We start from the raw sequence: 22,669 nt of genomic DNA on the forward strand, positions 1-22,669 counted from the left end.
TTATTGCTCACTGGTTAAATATCAATTTATGTTCATATAGAAGTATAGCACGATTTTAAATCACAGTCCAGCCTAGATGCAATGTTTTATTCATCAACCATTTCATGTCAATTAATGTTAGCCCCTAATATGTAACTAGAAGTTTAGGTAACATTTTAAAAAATGTTTCTATTTCCTCCACCATCTAGAACATTTTGTTGGACTTTCTCTTTGAAATTATCAGCATTTTTCATACAAGAACAAAAATGATGTCATTTGATCCCACTTACTGGTTGTAAATACAGTTTAAACTAATCTTAGACAACACTTGAGATCCACTGAATTCTCAGAACACCACTGAATCAATACATCATGCTCAAACTTTTTCTTAAACAGCAAGATTTCAGTAGAAGACACTTCATACAATCCCAAATCCTGTCTTTATGACCTAAGTGTAAATGAGGATCTAGTAACAGCAATGCTTTGGAGAACAGCCATCTCAGAGCTTTAAGATCTACCTTAAGCAGAAAGGCTGCTAATGAACTCAGGCAGATGAGTCCGCAAGACTGGCAAATACTTTAGGATCCTACTGAGGTTGCTAAAAAAGGCTTTACTGGGCCCCAAGTAAGTGGGGTCTTACTTGTTAATACACCTACTTTTCCCTTCCTTTGGAGATAAAAAACACAGAACAGGATGACAAGATCAACACTGCAAGAACACAGGCTTAGAAAAATTGTGTGTGTGTGTCACGGGAGGGTGAAAGCAGTTCCTCCTACACAGTCTGGATGCCTGGTAACAGACATCCAGAAGCCCATATGATAACATCCACCCTTTAGGAGCAGCAAGGCAATCGATGGGAGGTATCAGCAGATGGAGAACAGAACACATAACAGTAAACTGGGTAGAAGAGAGAGGCAGGTCTTTAGTTTATTCATGTTCAACATTTTGCTTTAGAGTAAGGATCAGATTTAAACAGAGCCTGAAACAACTCTGCAGAAAATGTGTTCTTTGCAAATAGATCTGGTACTTCTGTTCTACATAAGAACTAAAAGGTATTTTAATTCCATTACAAACTAAACAATTAGATCTTTGTTAAATGACTACATTTGACTGCAAGTTAGAGTGCTATGCAAGAAAGCATACTTGGCAAGGTGCTTATGCTGTTTCCAGACACTTTACCCAGAATGTGTGAGGGAAAGAGCTGTAGTATTTTAGAAGAACATTATTAGCCTGCTTCAGATAATCTAAGGAGAATGTGGCTCTATTTCAGCAGCAACAAAGTAGAAATATCAGACTTTTTCTCCTTGTAAAAGTGAATTGCAATATGTTTTGTCAGCAAAGGATTTTGATGTATTGCGTTGGAGCTTTACTCACACATACATGGTGAAATTAACATTGTTGACTATTGCAGGAATTTGAAATTTACTAAAACTGTTTCCTGTGTTTGAAGTCATTCAGAAATCTACTGAAACTGGCAGTTTTCTGTTTGGCAACTGACAGAAACGTTGAGAGCTACATTCACAGCTGACTGCTCTTCACCAAGCTGAGAATGTATGATCTAAATCATACAAGCAGATAGGAGAAAAGAAGAGCAAGGACTACAATGTGATCTAGAAGAATTTCTCGGTGTTGCACACTCATCATCACACCTGAAAGACAAACTGTAAAGTGAGTCTGTAACGAAGGCGGCACAGGTGGTCCTGACGATAAGTGTTGCTCTGCCAGTGTCTACCCGAGATCATCCGCAACACATCCGACTCATCTCTGTCCTTGCCGTCCGCACTCGCGGTCTCCTGCGGAGCGGAACAGTCCTCCGCAGCCGCTTCCCAGGCTCGTGGCAGGCCTCTGGCCCCCCGTTCTCTGACGGGAGAGTAGCCAGTAGCGTGGGAAGCCGCCCTACGACCCTCTGCTCCTCCTTTGCACCTGAGGCGAGCGGTGACGAGCTGCCCTGAGCGGGACCTCCCCGCCTTCACTTATCGCCGCCTGGCAGCGGCGCCGGGGTAACGGTACCTCGTAGACGTCCCTCGCCCCACCGTGCCCGGCTGCGGCTCAGCTGCACCGTTTTAAATTCTCACAACTTGCTAACCCCAAGCGTGGCACGCTGGCGGAGAGGGCCGAAGGAGTGAGCCCTGTTCTGCTCCAGGTGACGCTTCAACCACGGCGGGACCCCGCGCAGCCGTCCCGTCCCGTCGCGCCGCCCCAGCCCCTCCGCCCCGCGCTCGCTCACCTCAGCCGCCGCGGCGCGGCCCGGCCAGAGCAGGGCGAGCAGGAGCAGCAGCGCCAGGCGGCTGGGGCAGCCCTTGACGGTCATCCCCGCGCTTGGCGCTTCCTGCGCGGCGTCCCGCGGAGCTCGGCCCGGGGCGCTCCGACTCTGCCCCCCGCCCGCGCGCGGCTTTTGGCCTGGGAGGCTGCCGCTTCGCACCCGCCTCGGCGCTCTCGGCTCCCTGGGGTGGGGACAGGGGCCGGGGCGGGGCCGGCTGGGCCACCCCTCTCCTCCCCTCTCCTTTCCCCCTCGCGTCTGCTGCCTGGGGCACCGCTGGCAGCCGTTGTCTGTCCGTCCGTCTTCAGCGGGCATGGAGTGAGCGAGGAGCCGGGGGGCTGTCCCGCCTGGGAGCTAAGGTGAGCGCCGCGGAGGGGCAGCCCCGGACGGCGGCACCTGGCGCTCGTCAGGGGCCGTCCCGCCTGGCCTCGACGCCTGCCGTGGCTGGGCAGGTCGCTAACGGGCCATCTCCGTCCCGGGCCAGCTGGAGGAGTCCCCGGTGCCAGGGCTGTGTCCATCCCCCACGCCGCCGCGAGGGCGCAGGTGGTGGGCACCGCCCGAACAGTCTCGGGGCTGCGCGGCGGCAGCGGGGACCGGGACCTGCCCGGGGCGGCTCCGGGCACCACCCGAGCAAGGACATGGCCTGGGCCCGCCCGGAGCGCCCCGGAGGGGAGAAGGGCTCGGTTAGATCGGGGCGGGAGTAAGATGGGAAGCGGCAGCGCTGGGTGCGTATGGCGGTACCAGGGAAGGCTGGCGGCAGCCCGGGCCCTCGGCCCAGAGCTCCGTCTCTCCGCTGCCCGGGCTTTCCCGGGCACTGGCGACAGTGTTTTCCTTCAGCAGCGCTTTTCTCTCTCTGAAGCGCTTTTTTAATGAGACGGCGGAGACCAAGAAGTCCCAGAAGGGACAAAATGCTGCCTACTGCATAAATGGAAATCAGTGAGAAATCAGCGAGAAATGTTTCTTTCAAGGCTTTCCTCTTAGCTTAGCATGATTTAAAGGTTTTCTGAATGGACATGTGATTTGTAAAGTGTCGACATCTTTAAAGTTTATCACATTCATGTTGTAGATGAAAGTACTGCATGTTCAAGGAAGCTTCTTGCCAAATAACGTGCTGTTTTGAGATGGCACAAACTTAAGAGTCTATGTTGGCCAAGCCAGCCACAGCTACTTTACCTTATCTGTAGTGTTCGTCAATGCTGTATAGAAAGTCCTATGTTACAGGTTTTAATAAACACTACGAGTAATATAGAAAAAGAAACAATATACAATATATGTGTATAAATCTATTTAGAACTACTCATGAAATAGAAATCTAAAGCCTTTCATGAGCATAGTGCTAACTATAGAGCTTTATAAAACAGCTTCTATTATACATATGGGAGTATACCAACCCTCTATGAAATCTGCTGTGAAAGCTAGTTATTAGAGGCTACATTTCCCCAAAGTTTGGTACTAGCAGCAAGAATGCATCCCTGGAAGAGCAGAGCAGTATGTTCAGTATCGGAGATCTTGTACATCATCACAAATGTTATCATCTTGGCTTAAAAATCTCAAGCCTCAGGGAGAGCAAGGTGGTATAGAGAGCAAGGTGTAGAGAAAAAGGGAAAAAGAACTGCTCTTTTCAAGCCAGGTTGATGGTGACCATGTAGAGGAAATAATACCTTAGGAATAAACCCACTAAACTTGACACATTTTATTTGTCAGATTTGTAAACCTGTCGACTGTAACAATGCTACATTTGTTTTTTTATGTGAGAATAAAAAGGACAAAAATGATGTCTCTACAGTTGTTTGTAAGCCATAAGCACCTATAAATTTTAAGTACTTAAATCCACTGCTGAAATGTAACATTAGAACTGGTGTTAGGCAGAAGGTACCAGAGAGTCATTTATACAAAAGTGTAAAAAAAAAAAGGTGCAAGGTTCACCGAGACAAGAAGGTCAGAGCAAGTGAGACTACAGCAGAACAGAGTGGTTGGAAATGGTGCAAATTTAGATGCAAAATGAACACTATGACTCTTAATGAGCAAAGAAGATAGTACTTAAAAGGCAAGCTCTTGAATAGCAGGCTAAAGAAATCTAGCAAGAAGACAAAAGCAGGCAAGCCACTGTTAGTAGAAATAAATGAACATATACAGAATACCCTGTGAATTAAATACTGCTGTAATAAAAAGATATTGAATCAGTTTTCAAATGATGAAACCCCATGTGGAAATTAAAAAAAGAAAAAAAAAGAGAAGTTGGCAAGCTTGAAGCAAACATTGGATAATGCTAACAAGGGAGATGCCCCAAAAAGACAGAGCATTTCATAAGTCCTCTTTGAGCTCAGTCTTACCCTAGTACCATCTATTTCACTGACCCTGAGCAGCAGGCTGCTAAGAGGTGTGGCCCAGTGGGATGCTAGATCTCTGTGTTACAGTTAAGAAACAGCAAGTAACAGCAAGTATTTTTGCATTATGAGATTCTCACATAACAGCATAAGTGTCTTTATGTGAGTTTCTAGGACAGACACATGGCTTGAAAGCAGCATTTGGCTGGAACAAAGGTAAGATCAGCCAGTGATACTCTCTCTTGCTTTGTTGCTACTATAATTGATGGCATCCATCCAAAGAAAGTGTATGAAACCTCGATGCAGACTGTGTTGCTGATACTGTTGTAGTCCATAATGCCTTCAGAGAGCTACAAACTCAGAAAGACAATCTTATCTGGCAAAACAGCTGGCCAGGCAGGCTTAATATTAGTTGTGTCAAAACGTATACCTGCAGCTGCCTGTAGAGGTACTTCAAAAAAGCCCAAACAAACTACCAATGCATGAATTACAGGGGTCAGCCTTGACACTAGAAAGCAATTGAAAGCTGCAATAAGTTAGTCTTTTTTTTCCACAGTAATTGATATTTAATGATTGTAGCTTTGATTTTGCTTCCTCAGTTACAAGGATAACAGTATTATCTTTCTTTACAGATAAGGGATATTTTGAGGGAAATAGTACAGTTGCATGAATTTAGTATGAAATGAAAAGTTTCATAGGACACTGTAAAAGAAAAAAATAGGGCTTAAGCAGAAGGATGAAAGAGTATGGAATATATGCATCATGAATGAGGCAGAAGTCCTATGGAATACATGTTCTTGTACTTAAAACAACTATCCTAATCATATGCATGAGACACATTAAAATTGTCACGCAACCTGAATTTCTATTTCCTAACTTCTGAATCTTGTTCATACTGTGGGATGTGGATGTACCCAGCATACACATAGGAGTCAATATTATTTGTGGATTAGTTCTGGTTAGAAAGATGTTATACTGTGGAAATAATAGAAAGCAACACAGTAGTGCTTCAGGAAGTGTACACTCATTTGCCTTACAAATAAAAGTTAGTTCCTTGTTGAACAGCTGTCAGATAGGAGCCAGTTTGCTGCAGGTTCACATCTTTGCTCCTTTATTAGTAACTGATTGTCTCTGCTTAATCAGGAGACTTCTCTGAGAGAAGTCCAAGAGAGATACTTCCAAAGGAAGCAAACCCCTGTCAGTTCACTTTAGTCAGGGTACAATCTCCTCAAAATGAACACCCCCATATTTGGAAGATTACAGGTCTAAAAAAGAAAAGCTTCTGATAATCTGTGCTATGCTAGGAAAAGCCCAGCCTCTCAAGCGCTCAGTTTTGAAATGACCAGTGTGACTTACTTCTAAGTTTTCACAGGAGCTGGCCATTTCTCTGGATTTGTGAGGCTTACAAAAAGTTTAGTGCAGCATGTTTGCACACAAAACCACACACATGATGTTGGACCTAAATCAGAGGTCACAGATACACTGTGTAGGTAATTTATGCATGCAAAATTTGACTGGGACTATAGAGGCCTCTGTCCAGTCCTGTGCTTAAAGCTTCCAGCCTCCTAAATCCTAGCAAAAGCTGTGGAAAAAAATGTTCTAAAAGCAAAAAGAATCTAGGTAATGTTTCCAGTGATATGTATGGGTAGAACTCTTGAACTGAACTGCATTTGGATTATTCTGCAATCAGAGTAGTCCTCCTTTGCTCAGATATACACACAGGCACTGGTCTAAACACAGTTTGCAGAAGGTACTAAGTCTAGTCTTGGAACTATAGCAAATATTTTCTTGATAGTTTTCTTTGAAGTTCATTAGTTCTTTACCTTAGACAACTGTCACATCTTTTTTTTTGATGCCTTTAGCTAAAATGGTGGGTATGGTAGCTTTTTAAGAAATAATGATGCAAGATGCTCTTTGTTCATTATTTCAAAACCAGGTGAATACTATCTCTTTTCTAGGCTGAAATCTTTTACCCTTTTAATGTTTATCAGCAATTACATATATAATTCCCTTGAAATAATTGGAGTGCTGGTAAAATAAAATGGGACCCAAATAGGAATAATATAATGTAGTGCCAACATAAGCTGCAGTATGACATACGTAAATGGTTAAGACATACTTTGGTTACCTGGTAATTACACATTCATACATAAGCTGTATATTTTAACATAAACAGGTTCAGAGGGGAAAACAACAACAGTATGGAACAGTGTTTATAGACCATCCACACAGAAGGAAAGAGAAGACTTGCTGTTATAAAAAAAAAAAAAAGTGCTGCATATACAGATCCTCAATCAGCGTGAATGGCATTAACAAAGGATTCATTTGAATGGATTAAGAGGCTTATCACAGCTGCCTGGTGAGTTTTACAGATCACTACATTTTTTAACTAGTCACCAAGATATAGTCTTAGCTATCAGTTTAATAGTAATAAGAAATTACCAGTTAAATTGCTTCAAACTTGTCACAAATTTGACAAGCCTATATGATCATTTATTGTATTTTATTTCGATTGCTGGTCTCCAGTTTGTGCCATTTAAGTGTAGGTGCTACTCTATTTAAATAGTAGGAAACAGAGTCTATTTTAAGAGGAAAGATATTCCTACACTCTGCTGATGAACATATTTGGAGAAGAAAAAGTTATGACCAACTGAAACCTGAATGCTTTTCCTAGAATAATTTTGCAGATGATGAAGAATTGTTAAAAGGCATGAAGAACACTTCTAGAGACTATGATGGAAATACCTGCTATCAGCTGTGGCAGAAGTTCTTTCTGGAGGAAAATGATCTTTGGGAGAAGATCAGGACTACCATGGCCTGGAATTTTTGGAGTGGTGCGTGGGATCAGTAATTCTGTCTCTATATCATCTTATAGGAAAAGTCAATCCAATTTTCTTTCTTCATTAAACTTCACGCACCAGGCTCTTCAGGCATGCGAAATTATACCTTTCTACCTAGGAACCTGGCCCAGCAAATGTACCTTGCTTGAACCTGCCACTCTCACTGTAGGCAGTTTTCTGTTGTTCTAATATGCCTGAACTCTCTCCCATGTCTTTTCATGTTTGTTTTGCTTGTACAAACCCAGGCGACTTGTTATATAGGTGTTCCCCAATTGTAGCAGCCTCCTCTCCCAGTCATCTCTTCAAGGCCTTCTTCATGCCTTTTTTTTCTGCATTGCTTGTGAATGACTTACCTGTAACAGTCTTGTGCTAATTTGAGTACGTAAGCAACATCTGTCTTGCTTCAGGAGGCTGGGATTTTAGTATGACAGAGAACAATCTTCCAAACACGTGCCTGCTGTATATGACTGGAAAAAGGGGAGATCGCAGTGCCATGCATCAAGAGTAGCATCATCAGATTATTTCATTTGTGCAAGGACTTCACCAGAACTTGGAATTTTGTTAAATGAAAATTAACTCACACCTGGTCAATGTTGATATGGGAAAAAACATTTACAGGGACTACCTGCAAGTTCAGAAGGTTACAAGGGAAAATGGCTTTAAGTTAGTAACAATCACAGTGCAAGCCTATGCTATTGTCTGCTGCCTGGTTGAAGTATTCCTGTAAGTTTAATCCTTTCTACACAGACTAATTTGATGCATTAAAGGATAAACTACAAAACTTCACCATTTTACTGCTGTAGCTGATCATCTGGCAATCTCACTTTGTTTAATCAGTCCTTTGTTTCTCATTTAGCAGGACATGGTATGAGCTTCTGTCTTTAGTAACCACTAATTACCTTAGTTCATATTTTGTTTCTGTAACATCTGTGTATTTGCAAAAGTAGCATGCAACAGATTTTAAAAGTGCATAGAGTAAGTGTACATAAATGGCTAAAATATGTTAAATTTGTCGGTAATTTTTATTTTCGAAGAGAAATCTGTCTGGAGTGGTTCATCTCTGTCCGTTCCTAATTGCAGGGTTGGAAATAAGTTGCAAGAGGAAAATTACAAGGAATTTTACATAGTCTTATTCACACTTATCTGTTTGTATTCAGTCTCACGAATTCAAAAAGACAAATAAATATAGCATGTGGTGGCCATTTCTTGATGGTGCATACCCTTTATAAACATGCTCTTTTACTCTATAATCACCCCAAACTGGACTTAATTATGTGTTACATACTTGCTGCATGTTTATGAAGGTTGGATGTTGGAAGTTTAGTTTTAATTTAGCTTTCTCCTCCTTTTAAATCAGGTGGCTGCTGATTGTTTTTTCAGCACAAGAAATTGATGGGGTAAGTGACATCGATCTTTACTTTAGATAGGTGATGGATAGTATAGTTCAAACCAGTAGCATTATAAACACCAAAATGACCCATAGTTCTGTGCAAAAACTGTGCTGTTTCAGCATTTATGCAGTTCTGACTTCTCTTTCTGTACCTGTTCCTCAGGTTAGCTGTTTTGTACTTTTCTCCTTTGAGTTATTCTAGACTCTAACTTTGGCATCTTTAGATGCTTTGGGAAGGCTGCACCTAAAAATCCCCTCTATCATGCATTGAATCTGTCTCCTTCACAAGGTCCCTTCAATGGCTCTACATTATAGCATGTATTAAACTCTAGCTTTCAAGCCCTTCTCTGAATGTTAGCTTAGATCTTAAACTGGCCTCTCTGTACATTCCCATCTCTCTAAAGCCAAAATTTCATATAAAATATAATCCCAGTATATACTTTATTTTCCTCTCTGTGCTATCTTCCATATAAACCTTCTGTTTTGAAATGTCCTCATGGAAACACCTTTCAAGTCCACCCTCATTGTTTCTTTCAAATATTCAAAAGCTCTTTGTTGGTTTTTGTCCTCAAATGATCTCTTTTTAGTCAAACTGTTGAAAACTGGTTTTTTTTTTTTTTTATTTTTTTAAATAAATGTGTTCAGTTACAACAAAGGGTAACAGCTTATGTGTTATTAGGAACTGGCATTCCTTTGAGATTCCAGTAGATGCAAGTTTTTAATAACTAGGTGAGAGACTAGTAGTAATTTCGTGAGAAATCCAGCGTGTGAAAGAAACAGTCTGTGAGAGAGATTATCATATCCTGTTAGTCAGAGGTTTGGGAGTACAAGATATTCTAAAAATATTGTAGATAGAAAGAATAGAATTTGGACTTCTTATCTAATATTTTTCAGTGTTTTCTCCATTAAAAATTCAAGTGTGAACCTATAGTGTTCTCTTGGTTGTTAAAACCAGTAACAAAACAATCTTGACCTTGATAAAAATTAAGTCCACACTGAGCAAATATTTTAACATTATCACAGTTTACTTGTTCACTGAAATTATTCTTAAATCTCTGAAGTCCTTGTCATCCTTTTTGAAATTTCTTTGATCATTTACATGATTTTGATGAAAGAAAAAGGTCACCTAGTAGACATTCCAACCATCTAAGTGAGTTTATACACACATATGGTGTGTATGATTGGTATTTGTTTAATACTACACTTTGGGAAACAGAAAAGAGTACTGAAATCATATTCACTTACCACACAATAAATCTACTCAATTTACATTTTGTTGTGTTTTAATTTCTCCTTAAATATGCTTTTTCCCCCTCATTGCAATTTGGTGAAACAAAGCAATCACTTCTTTGCTATTAAGAGGACAAGAACTGAAAGTTTTAATACAAGAAATAAGTAAATTAATGGTAGGCAATGCATAAGTACAGCCTGCACACACTTCTCTTTTCATTTAATAGAAAGAATTAAATAGAAGGCTTTATTGCTGAGTGGCCTTGTGGCACTTCAGCACATTTTGCCTTTTACCATTTAATTCTAGTTAAACAATCTCCTAACCTAATGTGATGAGTTACAAATTTCACATTATCACAAATTAAATTCTGACTCTACTAATATTTTTCTAGATGCAACTTATTTCTTTAGTTGTGTTTAACTGTAATATTTAGCATTATGTAACAGAACTTGCAGGTAATGTCATGCACTTTCTACAGCAACAGTAATAAGCTTTTTCATATTGCTTCTACTTTGCGAGAATGTTTATGCTGATAAGAAGTCCAAGAATGTTAGGAGGATTTTAAATATTATATTGATGTGTGTGTTCTGTTAAGTAAACATTGTTCATATGCATCGAACTGAAGATCTACACGCTATTCTGATATTTGCTGCTATGCCAGATTTCTTCATCAGAAGGAAATTGGCCTGTGAGTGTGCAAGGGTGGCCAAACTTTTTTGCCTTAAAAATAATGTAATTGAATAATATGTCTAGTTCACAATGTTTGATGAAGTTACTGTTGTTTGTTTAGTACTGATAAATACATAAACTTTACATTTTTAGGGAGGATATGCCTATATTGAGCCATGTGGGGGACAGGATTGTTCAGTTTGTCGGTGCTTTCCAGAAAAAGGATCAAGAGTAAGTGATGATTAAAACTAATGATAATTACTGTTGTACATACTGTTCATGTTGTGCACATTCTTTAAAATCAATATGCTTGACAAAAATCAATAAATCAATAATCAGACATAAATATAGCTATTACTATCTGTGCATGTTACTATTTGTTAATTGAAGTACGGGCTAGTGATGACTAGTTTGTTGTCTGTTTATCTATAGTGATAGCAAACAATTTTTTACTTGAGGAAAGGACTTCATCATTACTATTATTATTTTTACATGCCATGATTAGCGAACAAATGAAAAATTGTCAGTGATGGAAACAGTTTTCTTTCAAAGTACTAATGTTAAAGTTTGGGTTTAGAAAGGCTGGACATGGTGGATCAGTTTTTAGAAGAGCTTCATGCCCCATTTGTTTATGTACAATCTGAGACACAACCTGCTTGCCACAAAAGCAAGACACTTTTCCTTCCTGTGCTTCTGCAGTTAGCAGCATGCTTTGCTGTGTCATGATCACTGCCCTGGTGTCCTTGGATCCTATCCTAATCCTCCAGGATTATGTCTATATGAAAGTCCTCCATGCTGTAGGATTTTCATAATAGAGGCCTAGGATGTGTCTATCTCTGTAACGCTGTGTTAACAAAAGGGCATCCCAGGAAAAGTATTTTGACTAGCAGCATTGCAGTGTCTCTCAGCACTACTGAATAGACTGTTTTGGATACCAAAAATCTAATCTGAAGTGCCAAATAAAACCAACTGACTTTGAAACTAGAGGAAATTTCCCTGATTCTGCTTCTCTCTCAGTAGTCTGGAAGTTCTGAATTACATGCCCATAATCAGTAATAAATACTCACATCAATTATTATGGGTCTTTCCTAAGCTGTCCTCTCCACCACAGGTAAACTGAGCTATGATTCATGCACTTGCAGTTGGCTTTCTGAATAATTCCAAGGATCTGGACCTAAGTACCAAATAGAAGTGTTATAAACATTTCAAAATAAATTCAGTGTCATTATGCAAATGATTCTATACATATGCAAGGCTAAGAATTGTACCATTTTCTCAAACAGCTCTGAAATACATATGCATGCTGATGGATAAAGTTTCTCCAGTGTAATAAAAATTTATATTTCATGCAGTCATTCCTATTCATCAATGTGCAAGATAGAGAAATACTTATTAGACTTCATATGAAATACAGTATAACTAAACACCAGATACACTGTTGTAAAGATTTTCTATACTAATGTGTGATGATTAATTATTTTCTTTAGGATTACTTAATCTTGTTTTCTTCCTACAGTCCTGTTGATTTCTAAACTTTACTGTGTTCTGCATTTACACTCTGACACACTGACTTTGCTTTCCTAGCTTTTGTGGAGACTACTCATGACAAAATAAAAGATTTGTTTATCTTATTCTTAGCTTCCTAGAATGCAAAGCATCTGCTTTATCTACTTTTTATGTCTGAATTCTGCTCTCAGGCTGGTTCCTCAGAGTTTTTTTTCTTCCTCAGTCCTGTCTTTAAAGTGCAAGAAACGGATGATCATTGAAAGCCTCAAGCATTGTACAGTATGCAAGCCTAAAATTTCAGAAGTGTACAGTTTATTAGGTATTCTTTCTGTGTAAAGAGGTTGAGATACGGGCAACAGTATAAATTCGGTTGGCTAGCACTGTTTTTTCCCCTTTTTCACTGTTTAGCACAGGCTGGCTGTCAAAATTAAGGATGAGCCGACTTCCTCACCAAACATTTGCTGAAAGTGCAAGAAGGCTCTAGAAAATTCATGTACTTGCTGGGAAAAGGCAATGGAACAACAATTTCATCCAGACAAGCTGAGAAGCCAGCCTCATAGCGGCCTTCAAATTTAACAAGTCTTTACTCAGATCTCTTAAACCAACTGCAGTTATCAGAGGCTTTTGTAGAGGCTGAATGAGAAAGGCAGCATCTGAGTGAGCTATAGCAGTATATGTTTGAGCTACATTGATATATGTAGACCAATCCATTTATTTGTTTGTTTGTGTATTTCTTAATCTTTTTTACCACAGGGAGTCAAATGCAGGGTATTCCCTTCATGATCTTACATTGACTGTGGTAATCTTAAACTTACAGGGGTGCAAGGGCAAATGGTCTCATTGTAATGCTAAAGTATCATCTGTGTTAAAAACACACAAGGTTAGACCTATTATGAATTGATTACATATGTTATGTAAACTCTTCCAAGATCTGCAGACAAGTCCTTCATTAGACTATCTGGAACGTGACCATTCATAGGTTATTCTGAATCTTTGTTGTTGGCTGAATTTTTCCAAATAGAATTCCAGTGTCAATTGAAAGTTTCTTTTATCTCCTCCCAAAAGTGCATGTGGGGACATGCTATGCATCATTATTTGCAATACACCCAGTGGAATGCATAGGAATTATTAGTCATAGGAAAAACACTCATTGCATCATAATGTAGACTTTGTGCTAGATGGTCGCACTTACAAGAAATAGTATAAGATCTGTATAAGAACCTAAGTAGTTTGTTTCACACATTGCTCATGGTCACTTCCCTACAGGAGATTATTTTAGAGAAGTCAGAATATCTATCTGCTGCTAAAACAGCAGATGTATTTTCAAAGTTAAGGTGTACCCGTCTGATAAGAGTTTCACTTTGTCAGCAGACTCTGAGGAAAATATTGTTGCTAGTTTCATTTGAGAGATTTTTGTTTACATATAAAACACTATGATAGGTATTTGATGACATTGCCACTTTACAGATCTGAGAATGTTACCTTTTAAGACCTTCAGTGGAAGCATTGCCCAATGGAACTTTAGGAGTAGAGTGAACAAACAGGTTATTTCTATGTTTGGAGCAGACTTACAGTTTAAATTAAGGTAGAACAAAAGTCTGAAAGCTGACATAAATCATCTTTGTTTAATTACCAGTGAAAAAGGAAGTGTGTTCACATTTTGTAAAAATAAAACCACTGTAATCTGCATATGACATAATTGTACCCTTATCCTTAATGTCTGTCCACTAAAACAGTAAAAACTAGAGTAATGGAACACACACCTAAAATGAACCTCCCACATGTATTTATGTTTATGAAGCAAGTTGAATTGGTGTCAGGAATGTAGTATACTCTGAAGTTTCCATAGGAAAGTAAGACATCAAATCTTGCCCTATTGGCTTTGACATAATGACTTTTCTTCCTATGCATTGTTTTCAGTACAGTTTGAGTAAGATTAGTTAAAGCTGTGATTACCAGGATAGTGTAAGAAAAGTCTGCATCCAACTGTGAATGCAATGGCAATCAAGACTTTGCCTTTTATTTGCCTACTTAAAAATCTTTTAAATGTCAACATAGAAAACCTTCTTCATTGTGAGTACACAAGATAATTGAGGTATAGCTAGAGAAAGTATGACCATGGGAGCAAGAAGAAGAAACTTCCAAGGTCGTACTTGGATGTATTGATATTAGGCAAGTTGAAAGAAAAGTGGAAGAGAATAGCTGAACTTTTATATCATATTTATATAAAACCAGTATACTTACTTATTAGTTGCTATATTGGATTTTATAAAAGCTCATGTACCTATTGTATTTTATTTTTCTCAAATCTGTGCTGTAGATTTGCATTACTATTCATTACCAAGAAATGTCTGGAAAACATTCTAGTCACTATTGCTAGTAGTATATTGCATTCTAGTACCACTACAGTTGTCCATATCACAATGTATGTTTGACTTGTTTGTTTGGGATTATAGCCTTGTTGGAATTATTTTTACATTATACTATTTATCTCTTGATCTCATATTACAGCTCAAAAAGACTCTTCCATAGGACACCATTAAAATGTGCTTATAAATCTCTTTGTGCATACTGTGTTCTACTATAAATATTCATTTAAGAATTGTAGAACATATATATGAGGGGAGAGACTCATTAGTGAAAGTATATAAGCCAGTAAGTGTCTTACTGTATCTAGTTCCAGCTTAGAACAACTGAGACTTTCTCCTGCCTCTTTTTTCCCAGTCAAGGTGTATGGTCTTCAAGGACCATTAACCAGCAGTCAATGTTTTTAATTAGAGATAAACAGCAACTTCAGTGGCCTGCCCAGATGGGTTGTGAAGTTTCCTTTTCTGGAGACATTCAAAACCCACCTGGACAAGTTCCTGTGTTACTTACTCTAGGTGGTCCTGCTCTGGCAGGGAAGTTGGACTGGATGATCTTTTGAGGTCTCTTCTAACCCTTAAGATTCTGCGATTCTGTGATTTTTTTTTTCTCCTTTTCCTCTTTGGTCTCCTATAAAGTCCATGATTTTCATTTTCTCCTGAAATGTCCAACAGAAAATGAATCTTTTCCTCCATTTCCTGCTATTTCTCTGACTTGGGAAGTAATTTCTTTGAGAAGTCCTACACTGTGGCATCAGAGGCCTCTAAAAATGCTAGTTGCTGTAACAGAATTTAGATAGTTAAATAAAGTGTTTGCAGTTAGCACTGACCGATTGTAAACCTGTCCTGTGTCGACCCCAGAGTTTGATCCCATTCAATTCCTTTGGCTTTGTTTATAGAGTTAAGTAGATTTAGAAAGCAAGCATCTATTCATGACCTAACCTGATCTAGCTGCCATGAGATCATGTGAAATGCCTGGAGCAAAGTGAATAATAAATATAACTCAGCAAGACCAATGTTCATTCTTTTGCAGATGAAGCGAATAGCCTATTTTCATACTAGTGTAGGAGAGAACCTATCAAACAGGAATCTAAGAGGAAGGTCTCACATTTTCTGGCATATGAGGCGTAACGAGTAAGTGTTCACAAGAGATGCTAAGTCTGTTATCAGAGGTAAGTTAGGAAGTCAGATGATGTATACTTCAGGGCAGTGGAGTAAGACTAGTGAAATTTACCTGTACAGCAGATGTGCCTTCTGGCATCACCTGTAACATCTCCCTAATAGATCTTATTGGTTAACTGAGTCTGATTTACAACACTAACTGAGTCTGATTTACAACACAGTGTAAACATATTTAAGATCACTAACTAGAAAACTCTGCAAATGCTGTCTGTTTCAGGGAGTAAGAGGGATTTATTACACAATATGCAATGGCACTCATTCACGTGGAATATCCGGCACTTGTGTTTGAATTTTCAAGCTGCACACTCAGGAAATTAATATATTAAATCCATCTCTTTGATCTCTAATACATGTGCTTAGTTGAATCCACTGTGAGAGACATATGCACACTAGCATCTGAGGAAACTCAAATCTCTCCCACTACTTGCTTCATTCTTGCTGATCATTTTCCCCAGGATATTAGCTATAATATATTTTAAAAAATAGAAGATTCCTGACACCAGTCATATATTTGTGCAATATTTCTGTTGCATTTCACTTACATTCACTGAGAACCATGGAAAAACAGATGTAGAGAAGGGAGACCCCTAAATCTGTATCTGAAGCAGACTGCACATTGTTTTAGTAACTGAGCAGAATGGTAGGTATTTCTCTGGCTCCAGAAATTAGGATTTAAACTGGTAAGGAATGGAGCCTGCTTACCAGAATGTGGAGCAGGGAAGGATCACTTCATTCTCCTCAGTGTCAGGTCTCTTTGAGGCTGTTCTTCACATACAATGTCCAGCTACGGCATCTGTAAATTAGCATTTTTCATATTAGACAGGTTTCCAAGTTTTTCAAAAGATTTTATCTTGTTAAATTAATAATCTTTTTGTTCTTGAGCATCTTTCTTAATACCTTTAGTTCCCCTGTCCAACAATACTAAAAATAGTGGGTTTCTTAGTTCCTGCAGATTGGCAAGCTTTTCCACATCAGGCAAGAGAAGACTCTACAAGATCATTCTCTTCCATATATTTGAATCAACAAAAAAATTGCCAATCAGTGACTTGTTTCCATAAAATGAATCGGAGCATAAGCTAGTTTTATTTTATTAGGTAATCTGATGTTAATTGTTTGTGGTCTAAAATAGCCTATTTTGCAGCTCTCTGCTTTCAACCATTAACAATGTTTCTTAGAGTTTCAGTGCCAAATTATCTTTTGTGTCTGTGTAACACAATAGTGACACCCACTGGCTTATTGGATACTCTTTGTTTTCGTCATTCCACAGGGTTAAAACATAAAGCAAAGTACATTGTGAAAAATGTTTTCAGCACTTCAGTGTGATTTGTTGTACTTCAGTGGAGTATCACTGTGAATACTATGCAGCAGCAGCAGGTACCACTTTCCTGTAGCATATTGGATCATTGAAAAATAGGATAAAAGAGCACAGAATTTTCCAGTAGTTTGCAGCATGATCCAGATGCTGAGAAAAATCAAGCACTAAGAGTTACTACTGCATTTAACTGGCTCAAAATCTGACTATAAAAAATAAATTCTCCAATACTGAGAAGCTTTTATGCAAACCTTTTTGTGAACTGAGAATAAAGGACATGCCATGTACTAGTCTGTTCCTCACTCACTGTTTAACCCACAGTCACAAAAAAATTTACTCTATTATCTCATCCTGATAAAGTTAATATTTAGAAGGTTTACTTTGGAGCCTTAACAGTGAAAATGGTGTTAGTCCCAGTCCTACACAGTTACAGTGGAGGAGTGGAAACTTCCCTCCTACAATGGACACCCCTACAAGCCCTGGAAGCTGTGGCTTTGCTGCTCTTCCAAAAGGGGAGAGGACATGGGTGGAGCTTAGAGCAGCAGCAGATGCTCCCACCTCACTAAGCACATTGCAAAAGAAAACATCTGTCTGCAAATGCCTTTGTGTGCACTCCTCGCTTGCCCCTAACTGCTCTACTTTCCTCCCTTTCTTTATCCAGTTTCTGGTAAAATAAGAAAGACTGGTTACAAGCCAGAGTCTAGTGCAGAATGAAAAAGGACACTACATTATTTGCCTACAATCTGATTCTGTGGACATGCTGGGCATTTTCATTTTTGTTCATGTCAATGTAAGGTGAATTAATTTTGCATATCACCGGCACAACCACATAGCCTATAACATTGGGTACTGTGCTAATTGAAGGCAATAACTGGACTTCTTGTGATTTTATCCATAATTAGAAGCAAGACAATTCTAATAGCATGAACCTTCTGTTTAAAAAAAAAAATCCAATTAAGACTCTTTTAAAACATTGTGCTTTCAGACAATTAAGTGCTCAGAGCATTCTAAAAATCAAGTGCTCTTCAATGATTCAGGCAGCCAAAAGAAGTAATTCCAAATAACCTTGGCCATTGCCTTTTCCGAACAGTATTAAATGCTTTGCTGCATGATTCTGAAGTATTTGCAATCTTAGTCTTAGGAAGCTTGCTTAATTAAAAAAAATATAGTCTTGTTTTGGCAAAAGTCAGTTTCTTACTGCAGGTCAAGTTCAGGATATGCTAAAATAACAGACCATAGTCTTGGCATGGGTAGTTCCTGACTTAGACAATTAACAAGGCATTGAAATCCTAAAGGAATTTATTGGCATCAGATGGCAGAGCAGGCATAATATTCTGTTCATTTTAACTGAGCTAATTTGTCATTTCCACATGAGCATGACTACCTTCATCCTCTTTATTTGTACAGCTGTCCTGAGACTGTAATGCTGTGGTAGTCACATTGGATGGGCACAAATAATAGATGTGATAATAGATGTTATGACATGGTATCAGTTTGGTCTTAACAAAGCTCCCAGTCATTATCAGTCTTTGAGCTGAAAGAAAGAGAGACAATCCACCAGCTTCACATGGCATGCTAAAGTTGTATCAGCTGTCAAACCTATTGTGAATTCTGGATTCAGTGACTCTGTTTTATGACTTCACTACCTCCTACCGAAGACATAAACTGTGGTGTCAATTAAATTCACGGAGTATCAACTAATGAAGACATTTTATCAGCCTAAAGAACTACATGTCCTGGAAGGGTTTGTTGGTTAATTATGATGGATAATTACCATAGAATTCATAAAATGTCTCAGCTTTTTTTTTTAAGTACTAGCAACTGTCCCAAGGATAGTTTCTTCAGCTGTCTGAAGGATATAGCATGATTTGAAAAATTCCTCTTTCAACTACTGAATGAATTAAAAATATTAAAGTTGCTGCAGAAACTTGTCAACAATATCCATTGTTAAGACACAGTCATTGGAGTATTAGTGAGAAATATCTTATGCTTTTTTTCCCTGCTGATGAATGTTGCATTTAGCATGATAACAGCTAATTCAGTGGACTAAAAAATGTACCACTTCCAGTAGAGAGAATGGTCCAAACAGTTGTATTTTACTATATTATTAGTCTCATTTGTTTTACTTTTCTTATATGGACAGTTATGCTTTAATTGAAATGGTTGTCCACTCTTTTTTTGTCAAGTTTTTAAAGGGTGTTATAGGTACTTTAGGAGTACTTCAGTGAATACATTGTTTTACAACAGAGGATGTGCAAGACACTGCCAATAGACAGGCTACAATTGTTCACACAAGCAAATACTCAAATTAAACATGCAGAATCCTGACTGTCCATTCATTGTTAAAAAGGATGCAGAATCATCAGATTTTAATACTAGTAGCCTGTAATTTGCATAATATTTTACACTGCTCAAATTATGGTATCAAGAAAATTGTTGCTGAAGACAATATGCTGATTCTGCCCTGGAATTTTTGTCAGTGACTTCACTGGGTGCCAGATCAAGGTTTTAAGTGAGAGGAACTGGTAAATACAAGTGGAATATGAGTGTATGATGATATGGGTAGTCCCTATTTGTTAGTGTATGACTTATTTTCCTAGCCTCTGGACTAAATTCTGTTCATAGCTTCAGGGTGATCCAGTCCTGCTTTTGAGTATAGTGTAAGTCTATAGCATGTTTCTGTTCCGAGCATGTTGTAAGTCACCTTCTCATTACTCTGTTTCTTTGCTGATTTGGCTGGGTGATGCATACAAAACATTTCTTCACTTCATGTCTAACTGTCAAATCATGCTGATTTTATTGACATATTTTAAAAGATAATTAGAAGATAAATAAAAAGGTTTAAGTCCCTGCTTGCAATTCACAATATAAGATGTTGTTCAGATTCAGCCTGTTGAAATGCAAGCAATTCAGTTCTGTTGTTGCAACAGAATTTAACCCCTGAAGCTAACATATCTGCTTACAATCACCTTTGGTTTCTCTCATTTTGTTTTCCTTCAATCCATTCATAGAAATAAACATATGGTCTGTCATTTCTATGAATGGAGGCTGTACTGAAATATCCTTTACTGCCCTCAAGTGGTCTTAGAGCCGTATGCTTTTCTCAGGAATGCACGGGGCTCTATTTTGCTCTCATTTTTAATGTGGTATAGTTGATTGATGAATTTTGAAAAGCAAAACACTTCAGTTGGGAAGCAACAATTTTAGCTATACAAAGATGATACAGAATGAAAAAGATATGCAAAAGAAAAGAAGATATGTAAATATATAGATTTCGCAAGGTGAAGGAGTAGACAGCTCACGTGAAGTCTCACTGCAAAGCTTGCTTTATTCAGTACTTTGAATCTATGATTTAATGTTGTTTAGCAGCATGAAACAAAAACGACAACAACCCCAAACAACTCTTCACCAGTGCTATGGACTGAAAAATACAGTTGTCATGGGAAGTATTTTTACTTCTGTATTACCTTAGAAAAGTTAGTAGAAATCCATAGTGATGGTCTGCATGATCCTGTGGGTACAGATACTCAATGTAGAGCTATTTATTGATAAATGACATTCTGCAACCTTGCAAACCATTTTGACACAATCTGTTACAATTGGTGTTTTCTGTAAATATGTTGGGTAATGACTTTTTTTTTTTTCAGCAGGAAACTTCACAACTTTTAAATAAGGCATTAAGATCTGAGAGTAGTGATGGCTGATATGTGGGCTAGAAAAACTGAAGATAATTAGCATACAGCATGACTTAAAAGAAAGAGAGAACTCTCTCCATTTTTTCTAATTGGGTATAAAGTTCCTTGGGTTAAAATGAGCTACCATTTCTCTGGTAGCAAAAATATGATACTCAGTGGAGTCTTATGCTTGCAGATGGTGATACTTACATTGGTAGAGCCAGGAAGGCTTGCAATTTATCCTAGGCATCTCAGAGAGGTAGTGCTGGAGACCTGATGAAAGTCAAAAGAAATTATCACTGTGAGCAAGTTGTTACATTTCAAGGTCATGTTCCTCTAGCATCTAATGCATGGAACAGCTCTGCAGGCTGCACAGCAAGCTGCATTGAATCATGAGTATGTATATATTGTAACCCATGTTTTGTTCATACAGTTATCTCTGAAAAGCTGTCTGCTGTAGGATTTACAGCAGTAGTCATTCACTTCTTTGGTCTCTTTTCAGGGTCAGCCTGGTGAGCTGGGAGCTCAAGGTCCCATTGGGTCCTTGGGATTTACAGGACCAGCTGGTCTGCCAGGGGAAAAAGGACAGAGAGGTGAGAATGGGCAGCCTGGGCCAGCTGGAGAAAAAGGTGATAAGGTAGGAAACACCATACATAACAATTTTAGGTGTATACAGTATGTAGTGTTAAAAGTTCATAAGTGAAAGAGATGATTCAAAAAAATGATCAGAAGACATTTGTCAAACTACACTCTTGCTCACACAAAACTCTTAGTGACATTAATTACAGCTTTTTTGAAAAAATGTTCCAGGGGAATTCTGCTGTGGATTGCAAAATTAGAATTGTCAGAAGACATAAAATAAAATAAAATAAAACAGACCCAATCTCTGATTGTTGCATATCATGTCATCCTCCTTAACCTCAAAGAGGGCTGTGGAGGAATGTGAAGCTGGAGACAGGAGTATAGTGCTTTTCAAAGTGCTGTACATGAAACAGAATTTTATTACCACTTCTTTACTACAAATTGCAGATCAGATCCATGTCTTTCATAGCTCTACAGTCTCTGTACTTAGCTGTTGGTACTTTATATTAGTTTTAATGGTCTAATTCCACTTACCTCAATGGATTACTGAAATCACTGATGTCAATATGTAGCACACCTGAAATGTAAGTGCTGAATATAGAAATTGTGCTGCTGTATTAACACAGGAGCAAGGGCTGTGAAATTACACACAAAATTATCTTATAAGTTAGAGACAGCTTCCTCTTCTCTGTCAATTTATAATCTTTGGGGAATAAATGAGTATGAGAATTAGATTACTGTCCTGTACTGTACCCTCTGTTACACGGGTAGCTACTGGCACTAGTCTCCTGCTAAGCCCATTTAACTTTTTTCAGATAACTATTTCTGACAATTACAGCTTTTGATTTATATTTAAAACAAGACTGTTTCTTTTTTTTGCTATATAATACGACATATTCTTGGTTTTAATCTATTTTAAAAGTTAATGAACTCAGCAACTTTGTTCTTTCATGTCACCTGTTTGTAGGGCCCGACTGGAGTCCCAGGGTTTCCTGGCTTAGATGGTGTTCCTGTACGTATTGAATGAATATTGCTTTATAAAAATTACACTTCCTATGAAATCGTAGCAAATCCTCTAACAGAATAATACACTCAAATAAATACTTTGGCTTTATACCTATTGATATCATGTCACCTAGAGAATTACATGTTTTGTATATTTGCTTGTAGTTCTTTTGTAGGAAAAAAAAAAGCAACCACTGAGTCCAGTAATTTAAACCTGAGTAGGGACTGAAGATGGAAAGTGGGTCCTAAATATATATTTACAAGCATATGATTGTATATTTTTCTGAATGTCTGCTTCAATGTGGAAATAGGTATGGTAAAAGATAGATACTGTCTCTTACATACAATA

At 38.5% G+C, this 22,669-nt stretch overlaps 2 protein-coding genes across 5 annotated transcripts in view; one reads left to right on the top strand and one right to left on the bottom strand.

The window, feature by feature from the left end:
• The window catches only part of COL4A3 (collagen type IV alpha 3 chain), a 55,878-nt gene extending 53,459 nt beyond the window's left edge, over positions 1–2,419 (bottom strand). Inside the window, exon 1 of the mRNA XM_062005581.1 lies at positions 2,207–2,419. Coding sequence (XP_061861565.1) covers positions 2,207–2,290 — 84 coding nt within the window. The 5' untranslated portion in view covers positions 2,291–2,419. The remainder of the gene's footprint in view (positions 1–2,206) is intronic.
• COL4A4 (collagen type IV alpha 4 chain) overlaps positions 2,253–22,669 on the top strand; it is a 72,683-nt gene continuing 52,266 nt past the window's right edge. For 3 of the 4 annotated variants that reach the window (XM_062005571.1, XM_062005573.1, XM_062005572.1), the window contains exons 1-6: positions 2,253–2,598; positions 6,743–6,925; positions 8,764–8,803; positions 10,850–10,927; positions 21,236–21,370; positions 22,283–22,327. In XM_062005571.1, coding sequence (XP_061861555.1) covers positions 6,870–6,925; positions 8,764–8,803; positions 10,850–10,927; positions 21,236–21,370; positions 22,283–22,327 — 354 coding nt within the window. In that variant the 5' untranslated portion in view covers positions 2,253–2,598; positions 6,743–6,869. Of the gene's footprint in view, positions 2,599–6,742; positions 6,926–8,763; positions 8,804–10,849; positions 10,928–21,235; positions 21,371–22,282; positions 22,328–22,669 lie in introns of those variants that run through there. The other variant, XM_062005574.1, reaches the window with a different exon arrangement.

The sequence above is a fragment of the Colius striatus genome, chromosome 12, assembly GCF_028858725.1.
Source record: "Colius striatus isolate bColStr4 chromosome 12, bColStr4.1.hap1, whole genome shotgun sequence".
In the NCBI taxonomy this organism is placed as follows: domain Eukaryota; kingdom Metazoa; phylum Chordata; class Aves; order Coliiformes; family Coliidae; genus Colius; species Colius striatus.